This window comes from Chelonus insularis, unplaced genomic scaffold (genome assembly GCF_013357705.1).
Source record: "Chelonus insularis isolate UGA/USDA-ARS -01 unplaced genomic scaffold, ASM1335770v1 contig_119_pilon, whole genome shotgun sequence".
Lineage (NCBI taxonomy): Eukaryota > Metazoa > Arthropoda > Insecta > Hymenoptera > Braconidae > Chelonus > Chelonus insularis.
Genome location: NW_023276360.1, coordinates 21,896 through 43,180, shown reverse-complemented (window position 1 = coordinate 43,180; position 21,285 = coordinate 21,896). Strand labels below are relative to the sequence as shown.

Here is a 21,285-nt window from a genome sequence, read left to right as displayed (position 1 = left end):
AAGAAACTCCTTTATCTGTAAAATCACCTATTAACGAAGCACCAATATCGATAACAGATACTCCTGTGATAACGAAAATTACTAGTGGAGATGAGTTTAAGAAAATAATAAACCTTCCTATATGACAGAGTCACAGAATGCAGCTATGCAGCAAATGAGTGAGTCATCAGAAACGAAAATATGTACTCCTAAACTAGCTGAAGAAGCACCAGAAATAAAAACTAGCTCAAGATGAATCGATAAATGAATCCAAGCCGATTTCCTTGATATCTAAAACTAATATATCCAAAAATGCGATCCAAAATGATGAACCAATGGAATAAGAGCTTACAAATGATAAGGAAAATGACATTGATAATAAAATATCTGACGAATATTCAGAAGAAAAATCAGAAGATGATAAGATGTTCAATTCTATTGAAGAAACAGAATAAAAATGTGAAGACACAGAAGAAAACATAAATTAATGACGTTGATGATCGAAATCATGATTTTAAACCAGAAGAACAATCTTTTGATAACTTTAATTCTTCAAATGTTTCTGATGATAAAGAAATAAAACAAGAGTTCGAAGAACAGTCATCTGATAATTTGAAACAAGAGACTGATGATCTCAATGAAACAGCTAAAATTGAACCAGAAGATGTTGAAATGAAGCCAAATGTGAAACAAGAATCCGATGAGAAGGAATCAAAAGACTATGAATGTAGATATCGTAGAGACAGAAAAAAAAGCGATGGACTAGTTCACAGGATGCTTGCCACAACAGTACAAGTATTGTTGACGATGAACCAGAAATAGATCATTCGAAAGTTTTATAATCAGAGTATTATTCAGATTTGAATTTCATAATTGATAAATCTAAATTTTTATCAGTAACCCCAATGCATAATAATGGATTTGTATATTTTAAAATTAGAAAACAAAAATTGTGATTATGTTCAAAAACATAAGAAAAACAATTTCATGTTTCATTTGTTTATTAATATGTATTTGAAGTGGACTAATTGACCGTATTAAAATAAATTAAACAATTTAAAAATGTGTAATTTTTTTTATATTTTAAAGATTCTAAATTATAAATTACATTTATAAATATAACATATTATTTTAATTTTTTTTTATTTCAGGGACAAAATTAATGGAGAAAAAACTAGTGTTATTACGAATTAAATATTATGAAGGTTATTTCGAAACCACAAAATTATGGGAAATCACTGGGTTACGGAAAAATGATTTGGAAGTTTGGAAGTAAGTTGTTTTTAATTTATTATTTGATATAATTATAAAAATAATTTATTAATTTTACAAATTTCTATTTAAGTTTCATAGCAAAAGAAATGTCGCTTCCCTGGCTTAATCCATTGGAATATTGAAGAAAATTTTGTGATTTATATCACAAATTTAAAGTAGGTTTCATAATCATAATTTTTTCATTATTATAATAGTTATCATTTTCTCAGGAAGAATATCATTTACATGAAAAGGGAGAATCAAAATACAAAGGACCATATTACGATATGTTTCTAGAATTTTGCGAAGAAATAGTAAATAAGGATAATGACTTTTGGAGCATTTGAACAAAAGAATTATATTAAAAAAAATATTTATTTATAAAATACTTCACTTTTATTTATCCTTTTTATTCATTATCATTGGAGTAGTTTTGAGCTTCTTCTTAAATTATTACAAAAAATTGTACATTTAAAAATATTTACGACAAAGATAATAAACTAAGTACTATTCGGTTAACAAAGTCAAATTTGAAAATCATGTTTTTATACAAATCTTTTAAATCTTTTAATAAATTCTTTTAAACTTACTTTGAATGAAATGAACACAAGTCTCTTTGATCATTTTAAAATGAAGTGTTAATTTTAAAGTTTTAATATATTTTGAGAATAAAAAAAAGTCATATGACTTATGTCACGTTAACTACTCATGTATTCGTTTGAAGACAATGAAAATTCTGATTATATTCATTAACAAATATTTGTAAAAATATAATGCATTGACCATTTTATTCGTGATTCAAGAATAGTAATTTAGGTTTTCATTTAATTAAAAGATTAGACATAAGATACATTCAAACTGACACCATAATATAAAAAAAAGTGTTCTTCTTCATACAACAAGAACAAAATTTATTCAATGTAATTAATTAATCAATGATATAGTTACATTAATTATTATTGTTATTACTATTATTCTTATCAATACTTGATTCAAAATATCTTCAGCTGCACTTGCATCAATTTTAAATGGGCTTCTATCCACAGTGAAATTGATACTGAAATTACATACATGTCTACCTTTGATGAGATTTTCTTCAAGTAATTTATATATAAATAATTATATTGTGACTACTATATAATTCCTGAAGTTCCAGTCTCACGTTTGATAATATTCTTACAGTGCTCGTGAATTTCTTCTATAATGTGTAAAGCGAAGTCACGGAGTTTTGCTTTGCCATTAAAAGCAAATTGATTTTCTGATTTTCTATTAGGAATTTTATAAATTTTAAACCACTCGATTGTTGCCTTCAATAAACCAGGATAGTGTTTTTTACATCTCCGATAGCTAAAATTAAATATACTCATGTAATATTTCATGTTAAAATTATAAGCCGCTTGAAAGATTATTACACGTTATTTAATACTATGCAATCATCTTATAAAATGTGAAAAAGTAAATCTTGCCTTGGTAACTTTATATTGTTTTTTTTTGATGCTAAGAATCAATTTTGCAAGCTTATTAGAAAAAAAATTCATTACTTTATGATGATGATATTACACTCTCTCATCGGTATATCATTGGTGGAGGTGTTCCTGCACCTGCATTTCTTAGTTCTTTGTTGAGAAGTTTCACTTATTCTACCGTTCTGGCTTTAGATTCAGCTGGTGTTAAACCTGAAATTAGCCCTACAATAGATTAATGTTATTGATGAACAAAAAATAATTATTAACTTCCCAGTGGGAAGTTATAGTAATGGGTCCGATTTTGCGAATCGCTAATTTTGACATATCTCCACGTTTTAAGGTCTCCAGAGTCGAATACGATCGTTTTCCAGTGGACATCTGTGTGTGCGGATGTACGTATGTGCGTTCGGAATTATTTGTCGCCTCGATTTCCCGAGAACAAAAAATGATATCGATGTGGGACCAATTGCATTCGACGCGTAATTATGTAACTTAGAATTGATTAGATTTTTAACGAAATCGGTCGAGCTATTTTTTTTGCAGAACTAAAAAACTAGCAAAAATGGAAAATGACCTGAATTTCTCAATTTCTAAATTATACCATTTTTTAGACAAAATTTCGAAATCTTAAAAAAAATATGAATATTAAATGATTAGAATACTTGTTTGAAAATATGATGACAATGTTTCATCGAAAAAAAAAAATTTTGAAAAACAAAATCAGCAATGAAAGAATTTCAAACTCGTATGAAGATTGAGAAAATAGCATTAAAGACGCTATAATAGTCAGTAATAATTGTTAATAATATGAAATTGTGTCCATAACAATTGAACATTGTTACTAACAAATGATTATTGATCATGGTAATATTTGAATAATAAGATTTAAATTGTTATAAACAATAAAAATAGGGGCCCTTTCTATATATATGAGTACTTTGAACGCATAATTTTTTCTTTTACTAAAAAAATGTTACCAACCGTATGACATAAATCAAAACATACTTTTTTCGTGTATGACAATGTAATTTGTTGTAAATAATGAATAAAAGGATCTATGAGGTATATTCGAATTCTTTTAACGCACAATTTTTTCTTTTACTGAAATAAAGTAACTAACCATATCAAATGAATAAAAACAGACTCATTTCGTTTATAACAATTCCACTTGTTATAAAAAATGGAAACGGGTTCTGTATAAATTGTTTTTTTATTTTTTCCACTGGGAAGTTGGTCGTGTGGACCTTTCGGGTCGCACCCAGACCACTGCAGAGCACTGATATTTTTTCATGTCGTAAAATATTTATATCACATTATATTACTATTGATTCACAGAAAAATATTTACCAATAAAATTAAATAAATATGGATACGGGCCTCCTAATTTTATTACAAGTTGTCGATTAAAACTTTCTGCGATGTTATTAGTTTGGATCGAAGATACTCGAACGGATACAAGATTTTTCAATGGAACCCAAATGCGTTCTAAATATCGTAAAAAACGTTCGACATTTTGATGTTGATGTTTAATTTTTCTTCCTTCGACGCTTAAAATGTCTATTGCATTTTCAAAATCATCTGGAGGAAGTAATGGAAGTGCCCAAGTTAGTTCTAATAAATTTGTATTGGCGTTTCTTAGTATTTTAAAATTATAATATCAATGCTCTTTCGTAGTCCATTATAATAATTTTTAAATTTTTGACAATCCCTGGAGCAACCCTCATAATGTAACTCCAAATACTATTATACATGGCAGTAGTTTTGCGGCTACACAAAACATAGAGTGCTGGTAGACCCTAAAAAAATGGAAAAATTTATTTGAATGAATTTTTTTTTCAGTTTCTTCAAAGTTGGTGCTCGAACTCAATTGATTCCCAAATAGACTGTACCGAGTTCCAAGAATAAACGCGTATTAATCGGAGTATCAAATTCAAAAACAATTGTTGAAAATGTCATCATCTACACTATTATATATATTAAGATTATTTAATCAATATTTTTTACCATTTATTCTAAATTGATATGCTCTGTATGTACAAAAACGTATTTGCCTGTATAAACCTGTAACTTGCAAATTATTGTATTTTCAGCATTATCTGCAATACTAAATTAAAATAGTCTTAAGAAAATACACTCGTGACCTTTAGTACTTTTGAGAAATTTCACAACGATAATCAATAATAAATCTTATAGCCCTATCTACTGTGTTTCTTGCAAAAGAAAAAAAAAGGTCATTTTGAATACTGTATACACGCACGCTATCACTTAAAGTTTCAATCAATCTCAAATATAAATATTAACTCAATTGAATCTTGATATCAAAACGCTCACGAGAAAATTCACCATCTACAATGTACAAAACGAAACACACGACGCGATTTGAATTAAAATTTTAATTTTTAATTTGATGAAAAAAAATAATTGAAAGAATTTTATCTAAATAAAAGTGTACATATAATTCATCACATTTAATAAAAACACTAATCTAATCTAAATGCCCAATAGGTACTCTCGTTCTTGTACTTAATTTCTTAACTACCACTATCTCTCGTTCGTCCGAGTCAGGAATACTCGGAAAATATAAACTCGAGCAAATATAGAAGTACATTCATATACACACGTACATAAAAGTCATGAAAAATGTTTTTATTTTTTTTATTCACATCAGAATATCAAAAAAATTCATTTTTTCTCAAAAATTTTGTGCAACCGATGCTTCATCAAACATTGACACTGACAAAACACTAGTAATTCAACTTTTCCTATTAACTTTTTCAAAAGATGCTTATTTCTTATACACGCGCACGTTCTTGTACATTTGAGACTAATTAATTAACTTGGATTGACACAAAATTCGCACATAACGTGACAGCCGAAGCAAAACTGAGCGCGTAGCCATGTAATAGCTCGAGAAACATGGCAACTAAAGCCAGCTTGGTTGTCCCACACCGCATGGCCAACAGTGGGCACGCAGTACAGCGGCCTTAAGTACTTCTTTGAAGATAGGACTACTACACTGACTCTATTCGTTGCACTCGGCCTCTTTCTCTCTCTCTCTCTCTCTCTAAAGTCACTTTGTTACAATACTTTTCACTTCACCACTCTATTGTCTTCCTTCCTTACTATTTATATCTCTTTCTCACTTTCGCGCTTATTAGGCTTAGAATATACACCGTGGTTTTGTCAAACATAGTAACCGTTAACTATTTATCACAAAGCAACAGGCAACTGTATTTGTACTTTTCAGCAAAAATAATCTAACGATTGATTTTAACAGTGTATAATCAACAGGCGCAATATACAATTTGGTAGTCAAAATAATTTAAAGAAAAATATCATTGATTTTGATGAATTCTCTACAGCTTCAAGCGGCGCTTTTAGTAAAATTTGTACTAAACTTCCACTAAAAAATTATCAACATAAATAATGTTTTTACTTACAATGTTCATTATGCAGAAGTGTATAATAAAAAGTTGAGTTGCTCTCGGAAGTTACGGAATGCACTATACAACATAAGAGAAAATATTTATTATTTTAAATAAATCTAAAAAAAATTAGCGATATATACATAATTACACATACCTTAAAAGTACCATCAATGTGTAAATCATTTACCATATTGAATCTATTGACCATATCTTGGCTACTGAAAATAATTCCAGTACTTTCGTCATCTGCAGTAACTGCTTCCCGAAATATTGGCGAAGCTGGTAAATATGAATGTAACATAGGTCCTAATTCTTCCATCGACGTTGGGATAGGCGGACAACAAAGTTGACGAGTTCGCGTGACATGCATACGTCTTGCTTCCGGACGCATAGAAAATGCAATGTCTGGAAATCTGAATTAAAATAAATATTCGATGTGATTCAAAATGATTGAATCAAAATCGTATAAAAATGAAAACACGTTAAAGAAAATATTTATCCTCACTCTCTTGATACTTCTGTAAATATATGATCAGGTGTGTCGTTCGTTTCCCGGGCTCTTCTTTTTATTTCTGCAATCATTTGACGCTTTCGAATCTCGTTGTCTATTTGACGTGATGGGTGTCTATGGACATCAGATAATTCTACCCATCCACCTGGCAAAACTGATGCCGTCACTTGGCAATTCCAAATTCATGAATTTCGTAAGGAACAAACATATTGTTCCACATATTTGGGGTAACGGGCATCGTGATAATAAATATGATCTTGATAACTATATCTACATGTCCCTGGTCGTTCCCGCGGATATACTTCCATTATTTAAAATAAAAAAAAATTTTACAATTTGTGTATTATATTACAAAATATTCATATCACAAAAAATTGTGTTAAGTCACACACTGAAATCATATGTTCAATTTAATTACAGAAAAAAATTTATCTTATAATACGTTTTATTTTATTAAATAATTTATTAAATTTTAAATAATTTTATATATTTTTAGTAAAAAAAAATTAAATATATATATATATATATATATATATATATATAAATATCTATATACATATATATATATATATTGTGCAAATAGCTACTCAGTCAAAAATACGAATTCATGTTTTATAGGTATTGTTTTCGAACAAAGGAAAATATGACGTCATTCCATTTTTTTACGAGAAAAAACCATAATCACATGCTGCTAAATATAACATTTAACCCTAATCAATAAATTAGTTAATTGGAAGATACTAGAACAAAGAAAAAAAAAATGTTCGATTCATTAAATTTATGAAAGCCTCAAGCTTACACCACTTCACGCAATTATCAATTATTTGTTATGATTATTTCAATGTTATGTAAAATGATTAATTTAATGATAATTATTAATAATTTAACAATAATATAATAATAAACTGACGTAGAGAATAGTTCAAGTAATTCAACAATTATTAAGAGTATAAAATTTTACTAATTAAAAATTTATCCATTGTACTTACTCAATTATTTTTAATCTACACTGAGAAAATAGATTATTTATAATAAATAAGATTTGTTTGTGATTAAAAAATGATATAGTTGATAATGGCGAAATAAATATTTAGTTATTATTAACAACTCCCATATTTGATGATTTGATTTGCATCAAACTTTCATTTGTTAACAACGAACAAATCGTTGCATTGTATTAAATTAAAATCAGATTAATTCAACATTATAGTCAATTAGGCAAAACGAGCATTAATTTAAAAAAGAATTACATAAGTTTGGGCGAATAAAATAAATCTTTGTAAAAAAAAATTGCAAGAGTCATCTCAAATAAAACAATATTTCTATATATTATAAAAATAATTCATTGAATAAATACAGAAGCTAAAGCAATCTATTACATGGTTACATAGAATAGATTTTTTTACTTTTCGAAATAATGTGCAGATGGTTGGAAAGTCGGTGTGTTAACAATAAAGAAACGTATTCTTTGATAACATCAGATATTATGATGGTAAAAATAAATCAATATTTAATATAAAAGTATGCTCGTTAGAATCAATTTTGTCAGGAGACAAACGAAACCTGCACGATATTTCAAATAAATTACTTGTATTTGAATCAATTTTCAATTTTTGTTAAAAACATATTTTAGCAATTCGTAGTAAATTAAGCATTAATTCAATTTTTTTCTTGGTAATTTACAGGATATAAATATTAATACAGAATAAATTATTGAACAACAAAATTATAGATAAAAATAACTCTTTATTGTAAATCTCTGCGACTTATAATTTTTTTACCGTTTGCTGTAACATGAATTTTTACAGGCCTTACATAAAAATTATTATTTATATTAAATAATTTAGTTTTAACATGAATATTTGGCGTTACAATTTCATATCCCTTTTGATGATTATTAAAACCAATAGTGTAGCATTCTTTATAAACTAAGAAAATCGTACAGTCTTTACTCATAATAATACTTATAATTATACCAAACATTGGATCATTAAAATCATCATTTTTTACGTATATACCAAAGTCAGGTTTATATATTGTTCCGTTGATTTTTACCCACGAAACTGTACAAGCTTCTGCACCTATATGTGATGAAAATGTTGATTCATAATTATCAGAAATTTCTAACACCTGACCGTATTCAATTTTTGGCTCAAGTCCTTTCTGACTTAAAATTCTATAACATACTTGTAATTGCATTTTTAATGCCAGAGTATACGTAATATTAATCCTTGAGTTGACAACATGAGCATTTTTTTTCGACAATTGATGAAACGATTCAAATTTAGAGCTAGATAGATTCTTTATTGGTCCCATATTTTTTATACATAATGGGTAATGAGTTAAAAAGTGACTTTTTGGAACTAAAGGCCCAAATAAGTTTATGAAAAGTTCGTTGTGATTTCGTATTAACTGTTCCAAATGAATTACTTGGTATTCTGATATTGATGAACTGGTTACAATGTCAATAATTTCATAAAGGGTATTATATAACTCCCATGCATCATCATCAACTGGAACTAAATCACCAACGATTATTCCAAAATAAGAAATTAAAGCTGACATTTCTGAAGCTGTAATAATTATATTACCCTTATGAATGTGGTGTGCTGAAATAAACGATATTTTCTTACCACGATCAATTTCCGAATAATCAAAATATTTCAAACGGTTATTTAGATGTTCTAAGCTAAAATAGGTTTTTTTAATACAGTGATCTATGATTTTAGCCATGTCATAACGACAAATGCCTAAATATAAATCATGCATCAAATCCCAAGTAATATTTATCGTACAATGATAATGCGGAATTACATTAAAAATACATTTTTCCTTTACGCCTGTTGATAAACTTCTTGTATCATCTTCATAATTATGAATATTTCGAAGTGATCCTTTATTTTCTACAAGCTGCTTACTACATTCATTGTTTGTACTTCTACAACATCGACAAAAATATTCAGCTATAAAACTTTCTGAAAACCCTAATATGCCATTCATGCCCAAATTATCACCTAATACACCAATCAGGACGAAAAAAATTTGTTTATTAATGCCATTTACATCTACCCAAATCCCTTCTTCTGCCAAGAATTTTAATTCATCAACAATAGCTCGACAACATTTTTCATTTCCGAACTCTTTTAAATCCATAGTATGGATAAATTCAGCTAAAAAAACGGAATCAATCGAAGAAGAATATTCTGGGGGCATTGAAGCTATGGAAAAATAGAATGCACCGATTTTATATATTCCAGCCGCACTTGAAAGTGTATTAGATATTTCAAAATCATCATAGTAAAGGTAAAGAGGTACCACAACTTTTTTACCATAAGAATTTGAAATATTTTCCCAGATTTTTCCTTGAAATAAACTGGTGTATAATTTTGGTAAATAATTACGGGAAGACTCATCTTTAATATAACTAATTATTCTTTCGTAGACATTGGGTAATTCGAAAAATTGACGCAGTACAATCCGCATTGGTACTACTTGAGCAAAACATTGTTTATTTGTTAAAACTACAGTACCTTTCATTTTTTTATCATCTTTAATTTCTCCTATTTTGAAAGGTACAGGAGTTATAAGTAAATTTTGACCTTTAAAATATTTGAATCGTTTGTATTCACTGTCGAAATTGCTACATGGATTAATTTGTAAAATATTTGTAATCAAATCGTGATAATCAGAAGGAATTGCAGTTTTCAAATTATGTTCAAAAATGGAAATTATACCGTGTGTCAACTCACTAAAATTTTCTACAATATCCTGGACAATCAATCTCGATAATGATGGCTTATTATACAAATAGCCAATAAATTGTAAAAATTTTCGCTCAATACATTTATCATCGACAATTGTACCAATACTACTCTGATCTTCAGAACTTTCCGTGTGGTCATTATGATCTGTATTATTTAAAGTAGAATCAAACTTGACTTCTGATTTTAATAGTGTATTATTTTGTGTTACCAAATCATTAGCAGCTACTAAGCAAATTTTGATATGTTTCTTCAGAGTTGGTATTGATGCAAATGTCCTGTTACAATTATTGATACACGGATAAACAGTATTATGAGAGTGAAAAAGTTGCATATGACGCAATACTTGTAAACTGCACGGAGAGGAAAATTCGTTGCATATACTGCAATACATTTTGTAATTAAACCACACTAAGCTTTAATTCAATTAAGTAAATAAAAAATTATAGTAATGATGTGATGAAAAATATAAATCAATATAGTATGTCAATCAATTGAGTATCTCAATATTAGTTGACTTATCAATTTTTTATTTTGATCAAACTTCTATAATTTACTTTAATACTTTCTATCGTTGAGATTAAGATTACATGATAATGAATCTATTCAAAAAGTTTTCTTTGATAAAATTAAAAATTTTTGTATGAACTTAAAGGAAAAAATTAAGCAATTCATGTATAAAAATATTGAGTAAACATCTAATAATAGCGAAGTAACTATAACAAAGTGTTATTTATCTTTGGGCTTTAACTTATTTAATGTATTAAATACCAACGGAATTTTCGTGTCCGATTTAGTTTTAATTTGATAGACTCCCCACTGTATCAAGTAACAGAAATTCTCGCATTCTAACGGGTAAGCTAAATTAAAAACTAAATATATTTTGAACAGAACATCAATAGCTTTTAAAAGTGATGGCAGTTCATATGTAACTGATTCAAATCTTACATACGACTTAGTAATATTCGTCAAATCTTCTCCTATAGCAATCACTAATGGCTGCAGATGCAATCCTTTTTGAATCAATGCTTTTTGTTTAGAATATATCCGAGTCTCTATGTCTCCGGGAATCTGTAGACCATTGAAAAAATTATTATCATGTCATAAACTATCTTTATACAGATATCATGCATATTTATTTACTACTCTTCAAAAATATTAATAAAGTATTAATAAAAAAACAACGAAGATTATACCTGTACGTGAAGAATGAAGCCTTCACGCGATTCAGCAATACTCGGTTTCCAAAAACCTAATCGTTCATTATTCGTTGTTTTTTCTTTTTTCTTAACCCTTGTTTTATTAGACTTTGGAGCCATTAAACTCGCTAATAGATAGAACTGTATAGCAGTTTTACTGTCTATATAACAAGGTTCACAAAATTAGTTTATAAAATGAGATAATCTATTGTTAATTTATAAGTTAAATATATGTACCTGCTCGAAGTTGGCTGTCCTTGTTATCTAAGAGTTTTACGTATATAGAATCCTGGTCTGTAATTTTTTGTCCATATAAATTCAATAGATTTCCAAAAAACTTATCCCATTCTAGGATGAAAGTGTTACCAGCATTAGGAAACTTTCTATCAAAGTCTTTCTCAATCTAAAAAAACAAAAACTCATGCAACTATGTAAGAATAAAACATAATATTAAAAATCACTTGAAATCAATTATACCAGCTCAAAGCTTTTTGATTCTTTTAAAATTGGCCAATTGTTTAACACGTCTTCAATGCTAGCATAGTTCTTCTCATCTAAATCTATTTCACGCAGAATGTACGATGAATTCCAATGGTTTAATACTTCAGTCGATTCTCTGTTATGCACAAGCCAAATTTTGCTTTCTTCTGCTGTTGCTATTTCTGATAAATAAATCAAAATTTTCTCTTACAAATAAAAAATAATTAAGTATTTAATTGTATGGGTTTTTTGAATCTATTCATGTGTTTATCTTTGCTATTTTAAAATGTAGTTATTCATAATTTTAATTTCATCATAATAAAAGAAATTATAATTATACATGAATAATTCTAATTATGATTTTGAAAAATAATATTTGATTCCAGTTATAATGTGCATTCAAATTTTAAATTATACCTTTTTTTATTTAATACTTTAAAAATAAATTATTGGGTGTCAGAGCTCTAACTATATTTAAAAATTTCAATAAAATTCGAAGAACAATTATAATCAATATTATCACAAATGCAAATCAGAAGAAATTATAGATACCTTTTTGGTCGTGATTCTCTTTCTCTGTATATATCGTTACTTCTTTTCCAATACGAGCTGCTTCACGAATTATTGTTCTCAAATTACGAAGTTTATCTGGCAGCTTTCCTTTTGAAACTTCTGATAAATTTGATCTTGAATCTCTTTTTTTCACGGGTGGTATATAGAATGTTTCGACACACTCTTCTTCAAATAACAGCACTATTTGTTGAGCAACTTCACTAAGATCATCATTTGTAACGTGTCTATAAAGTGAGTTAATTATTAATGAATAATTTGATAGTGAAATAAAGAAATATACACATAATAATTTGTTACATACCGTGGAATACGTAAAAGCTCACAAACAATAATGTCAACTATCATCGATTGATATTGAGTCGTCAGTTTTTTGTTGAACTTTCCAATCTTCAAAAGAGCTACTCCAATTGGATGTCCCTCCAATGTTGATTCCACAGAAAACTCAAATTTCGATGACTCAATAATTGCCTTTTTAGGAGGCGATTCAGCTCTGTTTTGCAAAAGAGCAGCTGCATCACTTGCACATAAGACAGGAGCCACTGAATTACTTTCAGATGTTTCGGGTGGTATATTAATGAATTGTTCAATCAATTGAAGTGGTAAAGGATTTACTAATCCACCACCTGAAGTCACTGGAAGATTTAATTCGAGGATATCCTTATTTACTTGTACCTGAATTAATGGAAAGAAAAATTATATCACTACAGATGCTTGATATAAACTTACAGAATAAATATTTATTCATAACAAACACATCATATTTTCAGTGAACAGATCATTTTTATGTGAAATATGATGTGTTAATTATTAACAAATCTTTTTTGTGATCGATAAACCTTTCTACAGTACAAAAAAAGCAACATGAGTGAAGAAAATGAGACATACTTTAGTTACAATAGAGAAATGGGGATGCAAAATGGAATATTAATAATTAAAAGAATAAATATTTTATGATGTAATGAATTGAAATCAAAGAAAATGTCACATACGTATTGTTGATATTTCTTTTCTAGCTTCAATCGTGCTCCCCCATTTGTTATAACCGCCTTCATATCATCTGGATGAGCAATAAGCTCGCCCAGAATTTCTAAATCATTAATGCCATTTTCTGAGAATATACACCGAGTTAATGGTGTTAGTGGATAAAAAAAAATAAAAATTGGGATTAGATATATATAATACATCAAATTAAATGAATAAATTTCCTACATAAACTCAAAAAAAAACAAAAAGAATCCAATGATGCTACGATATCTATTTTTTTTTACTACAACACAGATTGATAGAGAATGCAGTGAAATAATTAGCTTTAGAGTTATTATATGTATGTATTTATTATATATAAATATAAAACTAATTATCATGTTTAATATAATTTACGTACCTTCTAGAACTGATTGTAGATGAGTAAGTTCTGATTGAATCAAAAATTCTTCCATTACACAAAGTCAACACGTCTTTATCGTTTCACGTTCACAAAAGAAATGATGTGAACGACAACGTACGAAACTTAAACACGTCTTTTGTTTTCTTCAAACTTGATTTGGTAACTGTTAATAAATGGATGTTTGAGAGAATACTATCGATACTGTGTCAAACACCGACTGCATTCGCTCAAGTGTTGGCCGTTTGGTCAACAAAGACGCGTTTCTCTGACCAGCTAATTCTTAGGAACTCGATTTGTTTACTATTCATACATGAAATACACACAAGTTAGCTGAAATCTTTTTTACTATAATCGAATAGCACACGGATTCTTGGTTTATGTATGTACTTTAGCAATTATACATTCGCTTATCTAAAATCGTATTTGTTTATTCTAAACAAATGATATTTTTCAAAAATAATGGTACATTTCGACGAAAGAATTAATAAATTCTACTAAAGTAATATCCGATTGTAACCATTAATTATATCGTGTCCAAAGCATCAAACAATGTTTTGATTTATAGAGCAATGAATTGTAAATAAAGCGTAGGTTTTAGTTCTAATACAGCTCGGAAAAAAATTGCATATACATATATTTATATGTATAAGTGGGAGAAATATACAAATATCGAAGATCTCCAATACCCTTTTTTTAGCGCAGCAAAATTTAATTTATTAACAGTAAATACTTGTGTACTTACATCAAAATAGTTTATTCTACACCTACTTCTACATCTTTATTTGATAACTTGCAAAAATTTGATTCACACAATTTTTTATTTATTTAACGATTAGCAGATGTTATATTCAGTCTAAAGATTTCAATCTTACCACTAAATATAATTTACTGCTAAGAATAACTTTAATTAATCATTGACAAATTTGGCTTGTTAACTATTAATAAATCCACATTGAAAAAAATATGTCTATTTTGTAATTATAACTCTTTCATACATTTCAAAGTAAATAATTCTATTTATCTGAAATAATACTAATTATTTTATTTCCTGATTAATTTACTTCGATGAAATGTAATTTGCTCTGATATTTCAAACTTTTCACAATTTTCTGGAAAATAAGATTTATTTGTGCTGAATAAGTACCACAAATAAATGTTCTTTTTGTTTCAAGTATTCACCTTATGGAATGTAATTCTGCCATTTTATAAGATTTACTAAATTTGTTAATAACTACTAAATACTCGAAAAAATATTGCAAATAAATATATATATTTGGCTCAGTCAAACTCTTTTCTCAGTGTATAACTTCCCACTGGGAAGTTCAAAATTCTATTAAATTATTAAATTATCTTATGAAATTATATTTAGAAAAAATAAAATTTTTTATAAAAAAAATCGTATTAAATACGTTAAAAAATAAAAGTATAATATTTACAAGCATAATAATATGCAGAAAACGAATATTTAACATGAATTTGATATTTAAATTTCAATCCCAATAACAAGTTCAACAAAACAAAACTCTTTTATCATAGCATTAATCGAATGACACAATTTGAAATGATTAAAAGTTATTTTTAATATAATACCTACTCGTAAACTTTACCAAAGCATACAATTTCTATAAATTTTCCTAGTTGTAGTTTATTGAAGTCAATCTCGACAGACCGAACTTGATCACTCACAAAGTTGGCAGAAAAAATACCAATTTCGCCACGGATATTCCCCATCCACTAATAACCTTATTTTGATGAATACCTTGGAAAATTGTTTCTCTTCTCTGAACATAATAAAAATTGCTCGCTCTGATAATGAGCATTGGATTGTCCATGGTCCATCAATGAAAACAAGTTTCTTGTCAATAGCTCGACACCTCTCGTTTATATGTATATTACTGCAATGTCATTATAACCTCTTAATGACTTTTATCACAAACACTATATTTAGAAGAAGCATAATATAAATATAGAAGCCTAGGATAGAAAAATCTCCAACACACCATCTAAAGTGTCTTTTTCTTTTTCTTTTTATTGAATTATTATTGGTACCAGGACCACCACCAGCCATCCAGAATAAGAGACTTGAAAAGTTCATACCTAACATCAACGTAATCAATAATAATGACATCAACAATATAAGAATTATAATTACCACACTAAACATTATTAGCTACTATAAGTGATAATAAATGAAAAAATATTATTATTTATTTAATAATTAACAATATATAAAAGAATTACTGATCAACTATTTTGTATTTTGAATATTATCTGAAAAAAAAAACAAAGATTATCTTGGAAATATGGAAGGTATTTACTATACCGACCAAAGACAAAAGCCATTTCTATTATGTTGACGCTGTAAAATTTAGTACAATTATTAAGGCTGGGCTGAAGTCAGAAAGGCAACTGATTCCCCCTATCCAAATACATGGGATCGGGAAATTTCTAATTTCTTCGCCAATTTACAATTATTTCTATAAAATTAGGTACCAAATTACAGAGGAATTAATGCCGGACTGACGTAAACAACAATTTTTTGCATATAGTGAATATTTTTATTAAAAAAATTAGAAAGAATAATGAAAAAATTATGAATTGACTTGCCGCGCTTCAATTTCAAGATGGCGGCCACATCATTCAGATGAAAAATCACTAATTATTCTATTTTTATACGTTTTTTGCCCAAAATTCGTGTTTGCGTCAGTCCTTGCCACCTGTCTGAATGTTAAAAAAATCAATTCATAGTATAAAATTGAATAATTTAGAAATAATTAGAAATCTTGTATTCCAGATGACATTCTCCGGAAAATTAGTTTGAAAAAATTCTGATAGGTGACAGCATTATGCTCGCAGATGACCTCAGTCATCCATATTGAAAAAATGCTCAATCCGTATCCAGAACTGATGGTGCCCTGCATTTTGGCGAGTAAATTCTGTATGTGTGTGTACGGGTAATATATGTATGTGATGTAAACATAGTGTATCACTTTACAATGCCCTACACTTTGATGACTATTGCAGTTAGGATAAAAAAAAATGATGATACTCATTTAACATTCTCTGAAAAATAAGAGGCTGGGCTTAAGGCTGGGCTGAAGTCAGAAAGTTTCCCGGAGTTGACTTTACGCCCTCACGTTGTGCGGCGAAAAGCCGAAGCTCGATATCAATTGAAATTGAGTAGGTAACAGAGAAATCGTTCGAAAAATGATAATTTTCAGGGATGCACTACAAAAAGGGAGCCTTAGGGTACCAAGAAATTTACAAATTTCAGAATAATCTGTTCCGAGCAAGACAGAGCACAAAATATATCTATCTATCTCCGTCTTATTTTTCAGAGAAGACTGCGAGTTCGAACAGTTGACGAGCAAGCACATTCCCCACCCTCTGTTACTAAGCCTGAAGCTTACGATATCTAAACGTAAACAAAGCAAATGAAAATATGCTAGCTCTATAGTCAGAAGGTTCGCCAGTTATTTTACCGAACGGTGTTCGATTCCAATTGCGGCAAAATTTTTTTTTTATTTAAATTGCATGTAATTGCAATTTTATCATGCCAAAAATGAGTTTTAAATTTCAATTTTTATGTAAAATTTTTTTTTCAATTAATCAATGACAAATGAGAAAATATTTGAACAGGGCCATTAACCTTTTTTTGTACAAATACATTGATAATAGCCTTTTTTAACAACTTATTAATAATAAAAAATTGTTTAAACAATCCGCGGCGAGTTCCGATACTTCGCCGGCAAGCTCGACCCCCACTTTCTGTGCCCAAGCCTGTAGCTTATAATTTTCAAGCATCGTTTATATAATTGGAACTATAATAGCTCAGTGGTTAGAGCCCCGACCTTTTATTTTGCTGGGCAGGGTTCGATCCCAGTCATAGGCAATTTTTTTTTCTGTTTCTTGTTCAAGTGACTTTATATACTTATAAATCAATTCATATATTTTATTACATTATTCTTCCAATTAATTACGAAAAAAAACTTGTTTTTCTGAAAATAAGCTGAGGGTGAGGAACGAGTTACTATGAATTCTCTTTTTTAGAGAATGTTGTCTTTAAAAGACACTAGGAATTGATTTTGAACTTATACAAACAACCAATTATTGTATTGATATAAAATTTTAATGAAAAAAAAAATTGGCTATAACTGGGATCGAACCCTAATCGGTAAAATGAAAGCTTGGTGTTCTACCTACAGAGCTAACATATTATCTCTGACATCATGTTTATGTTTATAAATTGTATAATGCAGGCTTGAGTACGAAAGGTGGGGATAGAGCTTGCCGGCGAAGTGCCGGAAATCCCCGTGGATTATTTCAACTACTTCTAAATATTTCTAAATTGCTTAAAAAAAAGCTACGTTCATATAGCTATAGTAAGAAAAGTGTTTATAACCCTGTTCATGTTTTCCGACTCGGCGTCGATAAATTACATAAATAATTGAGAAAAAAAAAATCAAATCGTTGTAAACAATTACTTTTGGCATGTTAATATTATAATTACATGCAAATCTAACAAATAAAAAAGAAAAAAAACTTTATCATGATTGGAATCGAACCCTGCCTAGCAAAATAAAAGACCGATGCTGTAACCACTGAGCTGTTATGGTTTCAGTACGCTTATATATGCTTAAAAATTATAAGCTGCAGGCTTGGGCACAGAGAGTGGGGGGTAGAACTTGCCGGGAAAGTGCCGAAACTCGCCACAGATTGTTTAAACTACTTTTCAATGTTGATAATAATATGATTAACTTGTTAATAACATAACATTGTTAATACATGTAAAGATGTATAAGTTGTTAAACACAGGCTATTATCAATGTATTTATACAAAAAGAAAGTTTATGGCTCTGTTCAAATATTTTTCGACTTAGCGTCAATAAATTCAATGAATAAAGAGAAAAAAAAATCAAATTGTTATAAAAGATTAATTATAGCATGTCAATATTATAATTACATGCTAATCTAACGAATAAAGTAGAAAAAAAAAAATTGGTTATGACTGGGATCGAACCCTGCCCGGTAAAATAGAACTCTGACGCCCTAACCACATGGCCAGCATAATCTCGATATTGAGTTAATGTATATTTGTTTTTACACTACATGCTTGGATACGCCGACTTGGAATTGAGCTTCCTTATTAACATTTATACCTAATAAAAATGATAATAATGGATGAGTATATGTATTTGAAGTTATTTGCAGGTATTATATTAATTAATGTTAAATGAGTATCATCATTTTTATTTATCCTAACTGCAATAGTCATCAAAGTGTAGGGCATTGTAAAGTGATACACTATGTTTACATCACATACATATATTACCCGTACACACACATACAGAATTTACTCGCCAAAATGCAGGGCACCATCAGTTCTGGATACGGATTGAGCATTTTTTCAATATGGATGACTGAGGTCATCTGCGAGCATAATGCTGTCACCTATCAGAATTTTTTCAAACTAATTTTCCGGAGAATGTCATCTGGAATACAAGATTTCTAATTATTTCTAAATTATTCAATTTTATACTATGAATTGATTTTTTTAACATTCAGACAGGTGGCAAGGACTGACGCAAACACGAATTTTGGGCAAAAAACGTATAAAAATAGAATAATTAGTGATTTTTCATCTGAATGATGTGGCCGCCATCTTGAAATTGAAGCGCGGCAAGTCAATTCATAATTTTTTCATTATTCTTTCTAATTTTTTTAATAAAAATATTCACTATATGCAAAAAATTGTTGTTTACGTCAGTCCGGCATTAATTCCTCTGTAATTTGGTACCTAATTTTATAGAAATAATAGTAAATTGGCGAAGAAATTAGAAATATCCCGATCCCATGTATTTGGATAGGGGGAATCAGTCGCCTCTCTGACTTCAGCCCAGCCTTAATACAATATAAAAACTTATGGTAGTTATGTATTGCGCATGGAGAATATAATAAGAAGAATTTTAATGACTATATTGAATATTGGAAGGGACAGTTAGCGAACGCTGATTTGACCTTCTAGCGTGCAGCTTTTCGTCTCGCTGTACTTTTGGAGGAGACGCTCTCATGAAAAAATTCCCACCTCATCGATTAAATTAACAATAATCGTCTATTGAAGAACTGTAGGAATAAAAATTGGCAGACTAATAGGGAACAGTCTGATCTGTAATCCTGCCCAACTAAAATAATTAAAAACCGTGAATCGACCTCGCAGGCAATTATGAGAGCATCAATTTTAGTGAAGAAGGTACAGAAAACATCCTTTTCACCTTCTAAAATCTGCAGCGAGGTCGATTCACGGTTTTGCATGATTTTTATCGGACAGGATCATAGATCAGACTATTCCCTATTAGTCTGCCAATTTTTATTTCTTAATATTGATATTGAAAAAAGATACAGATTTTAGAAGGTGAAAAAGCATGTTTTCTATACGTTCTTCTCTAGGCTGTCTGGCCTGAACTGATGTGGGCGGATCTACCACTGTCGCGCTTTAATTTTCTTATCCCTCTCTCTTTTTCTATTCTCCCACTTGTTTCAATTTTTCTGACGCTTCTTGACATCAGCGCTGCCCGTAGAATTTAGGAGAACTATCCACCAACTCTACTTTTAGTACCAAAATCCTATCCGTGAGCTCGGCCTCCTTATTATATTCTCCATGGGTACCCATGGGGCACCCATATACACCCATATACAGCACCGGACATAAATGTTGTTCAATTTTTTAAGGGTTATACAGGCGATTTCCCTATACCGTCCTATAGAAAATTACACAGCATTTATGTCCGGTACTGTATGTAATACTCCTATATTGCTAGTCGGTATAGGGAGAGAGACTTAAGCATTACGGTGCAGACATATATGCGTTTGTCTCACTTATTATACGCTGCGACTTGTGCGCATGATCGTGAATGGAGCGTGCGCATTAGATAGCATTTCAATTTGTACAAGGAATGAGATAGCATCCTTTGCAAATAGAATAGCGTCTGTTTTACGTGCTACATTCAATTTTTTATATATTTTAATTGACTTCATTAATAATCAATTCCCCATTTTTTTTAAAATGCCTGTTTCAAATATGTTGTTCATTTGAATGAAGCTGGTTATAAGAAGTAGAATATGCAAACTTCATTTTAAAAAAATGAAATAAAATCTTTTTTCATTAACGAAGAAAAAAAATATTTCTATTTGTAAATTGTTTAAAATTAATTTCAGAGCTCATGAATGCTATATTTTTTAGAAAGTAA

The 21,285-nt window shown here is 29.1% G+C and overlaps 2 protein-coding genes and 1 long non-coding RNA gene across 3 annotated transcripts; all 3 read right to left on the bottom strand.

The window, feature by feature from the left end:
• Positions 1-2,764: 2,764 nt before the first annotated feature.
• On the bottom strand, positions 2,765-5,778 carry LOC118065275 (uncharacterized). Its single transcript, XR_004690153.1, has 3 exons — positions 5,324-5,778; positions 4,047-4,495; positions 2,765-2,909 (listed from the first exon to the last, which is right to left on the bottom strand). It is a non-coding gene; the product is annotated as an uncharacterized lncRNA (long non-coding RNA).
• Positions 5,779-6,190: 412 nt separating this feature from the next.
• LOC118065317 (uncharacterized) lies at positions 6,191-10,793 on the bottom strand. The gene is made up of 4 exons (XM_035080516.1): positions 8,420-10,793; positions 6,633-6,804; positions 6,282-6,540; positions 6,191-6,202 (listed from the first exon to the last, which is right to left on the bottom strand). Exons 1-4 carry the CDS (start codon positions 10,791-10,793, stop codon positions 6,191-6,193), a joined length of 2,817 nt encoding a protein of 938 aa, XP_034936407.1.
• A 321-nt stretch (positions 10,794-11,114) lies between these two features.
• On the bottom strand, positions 11,115-13,055 carry LOC118065297 (uncharacterized). The gene is made up of 6 exons (XM_035080482.1): positions 12,953-13,055; positions 12,631-12,875; positions 12,076-12,260; positions 11,836-12,001; positions 11,596-11,759; positions 11,115-11,470 (listed from the first exon to the last, which is right to left on the bottom strand). The coding sequence occupies exons 1-6, from the start codon at positions 12,994-12,996 to the stop codon at positions 11,129-11,131; spliced, it is 1,146 nt and encodes a 381-aa protein (XP_034936373.1). The 5' UTR covers positions 12,997-13,055; the 3' UTR covers positions 11,115-11,128.
• Positions 13,056-21,285: the final 8,230 nt, after the last annotated feature.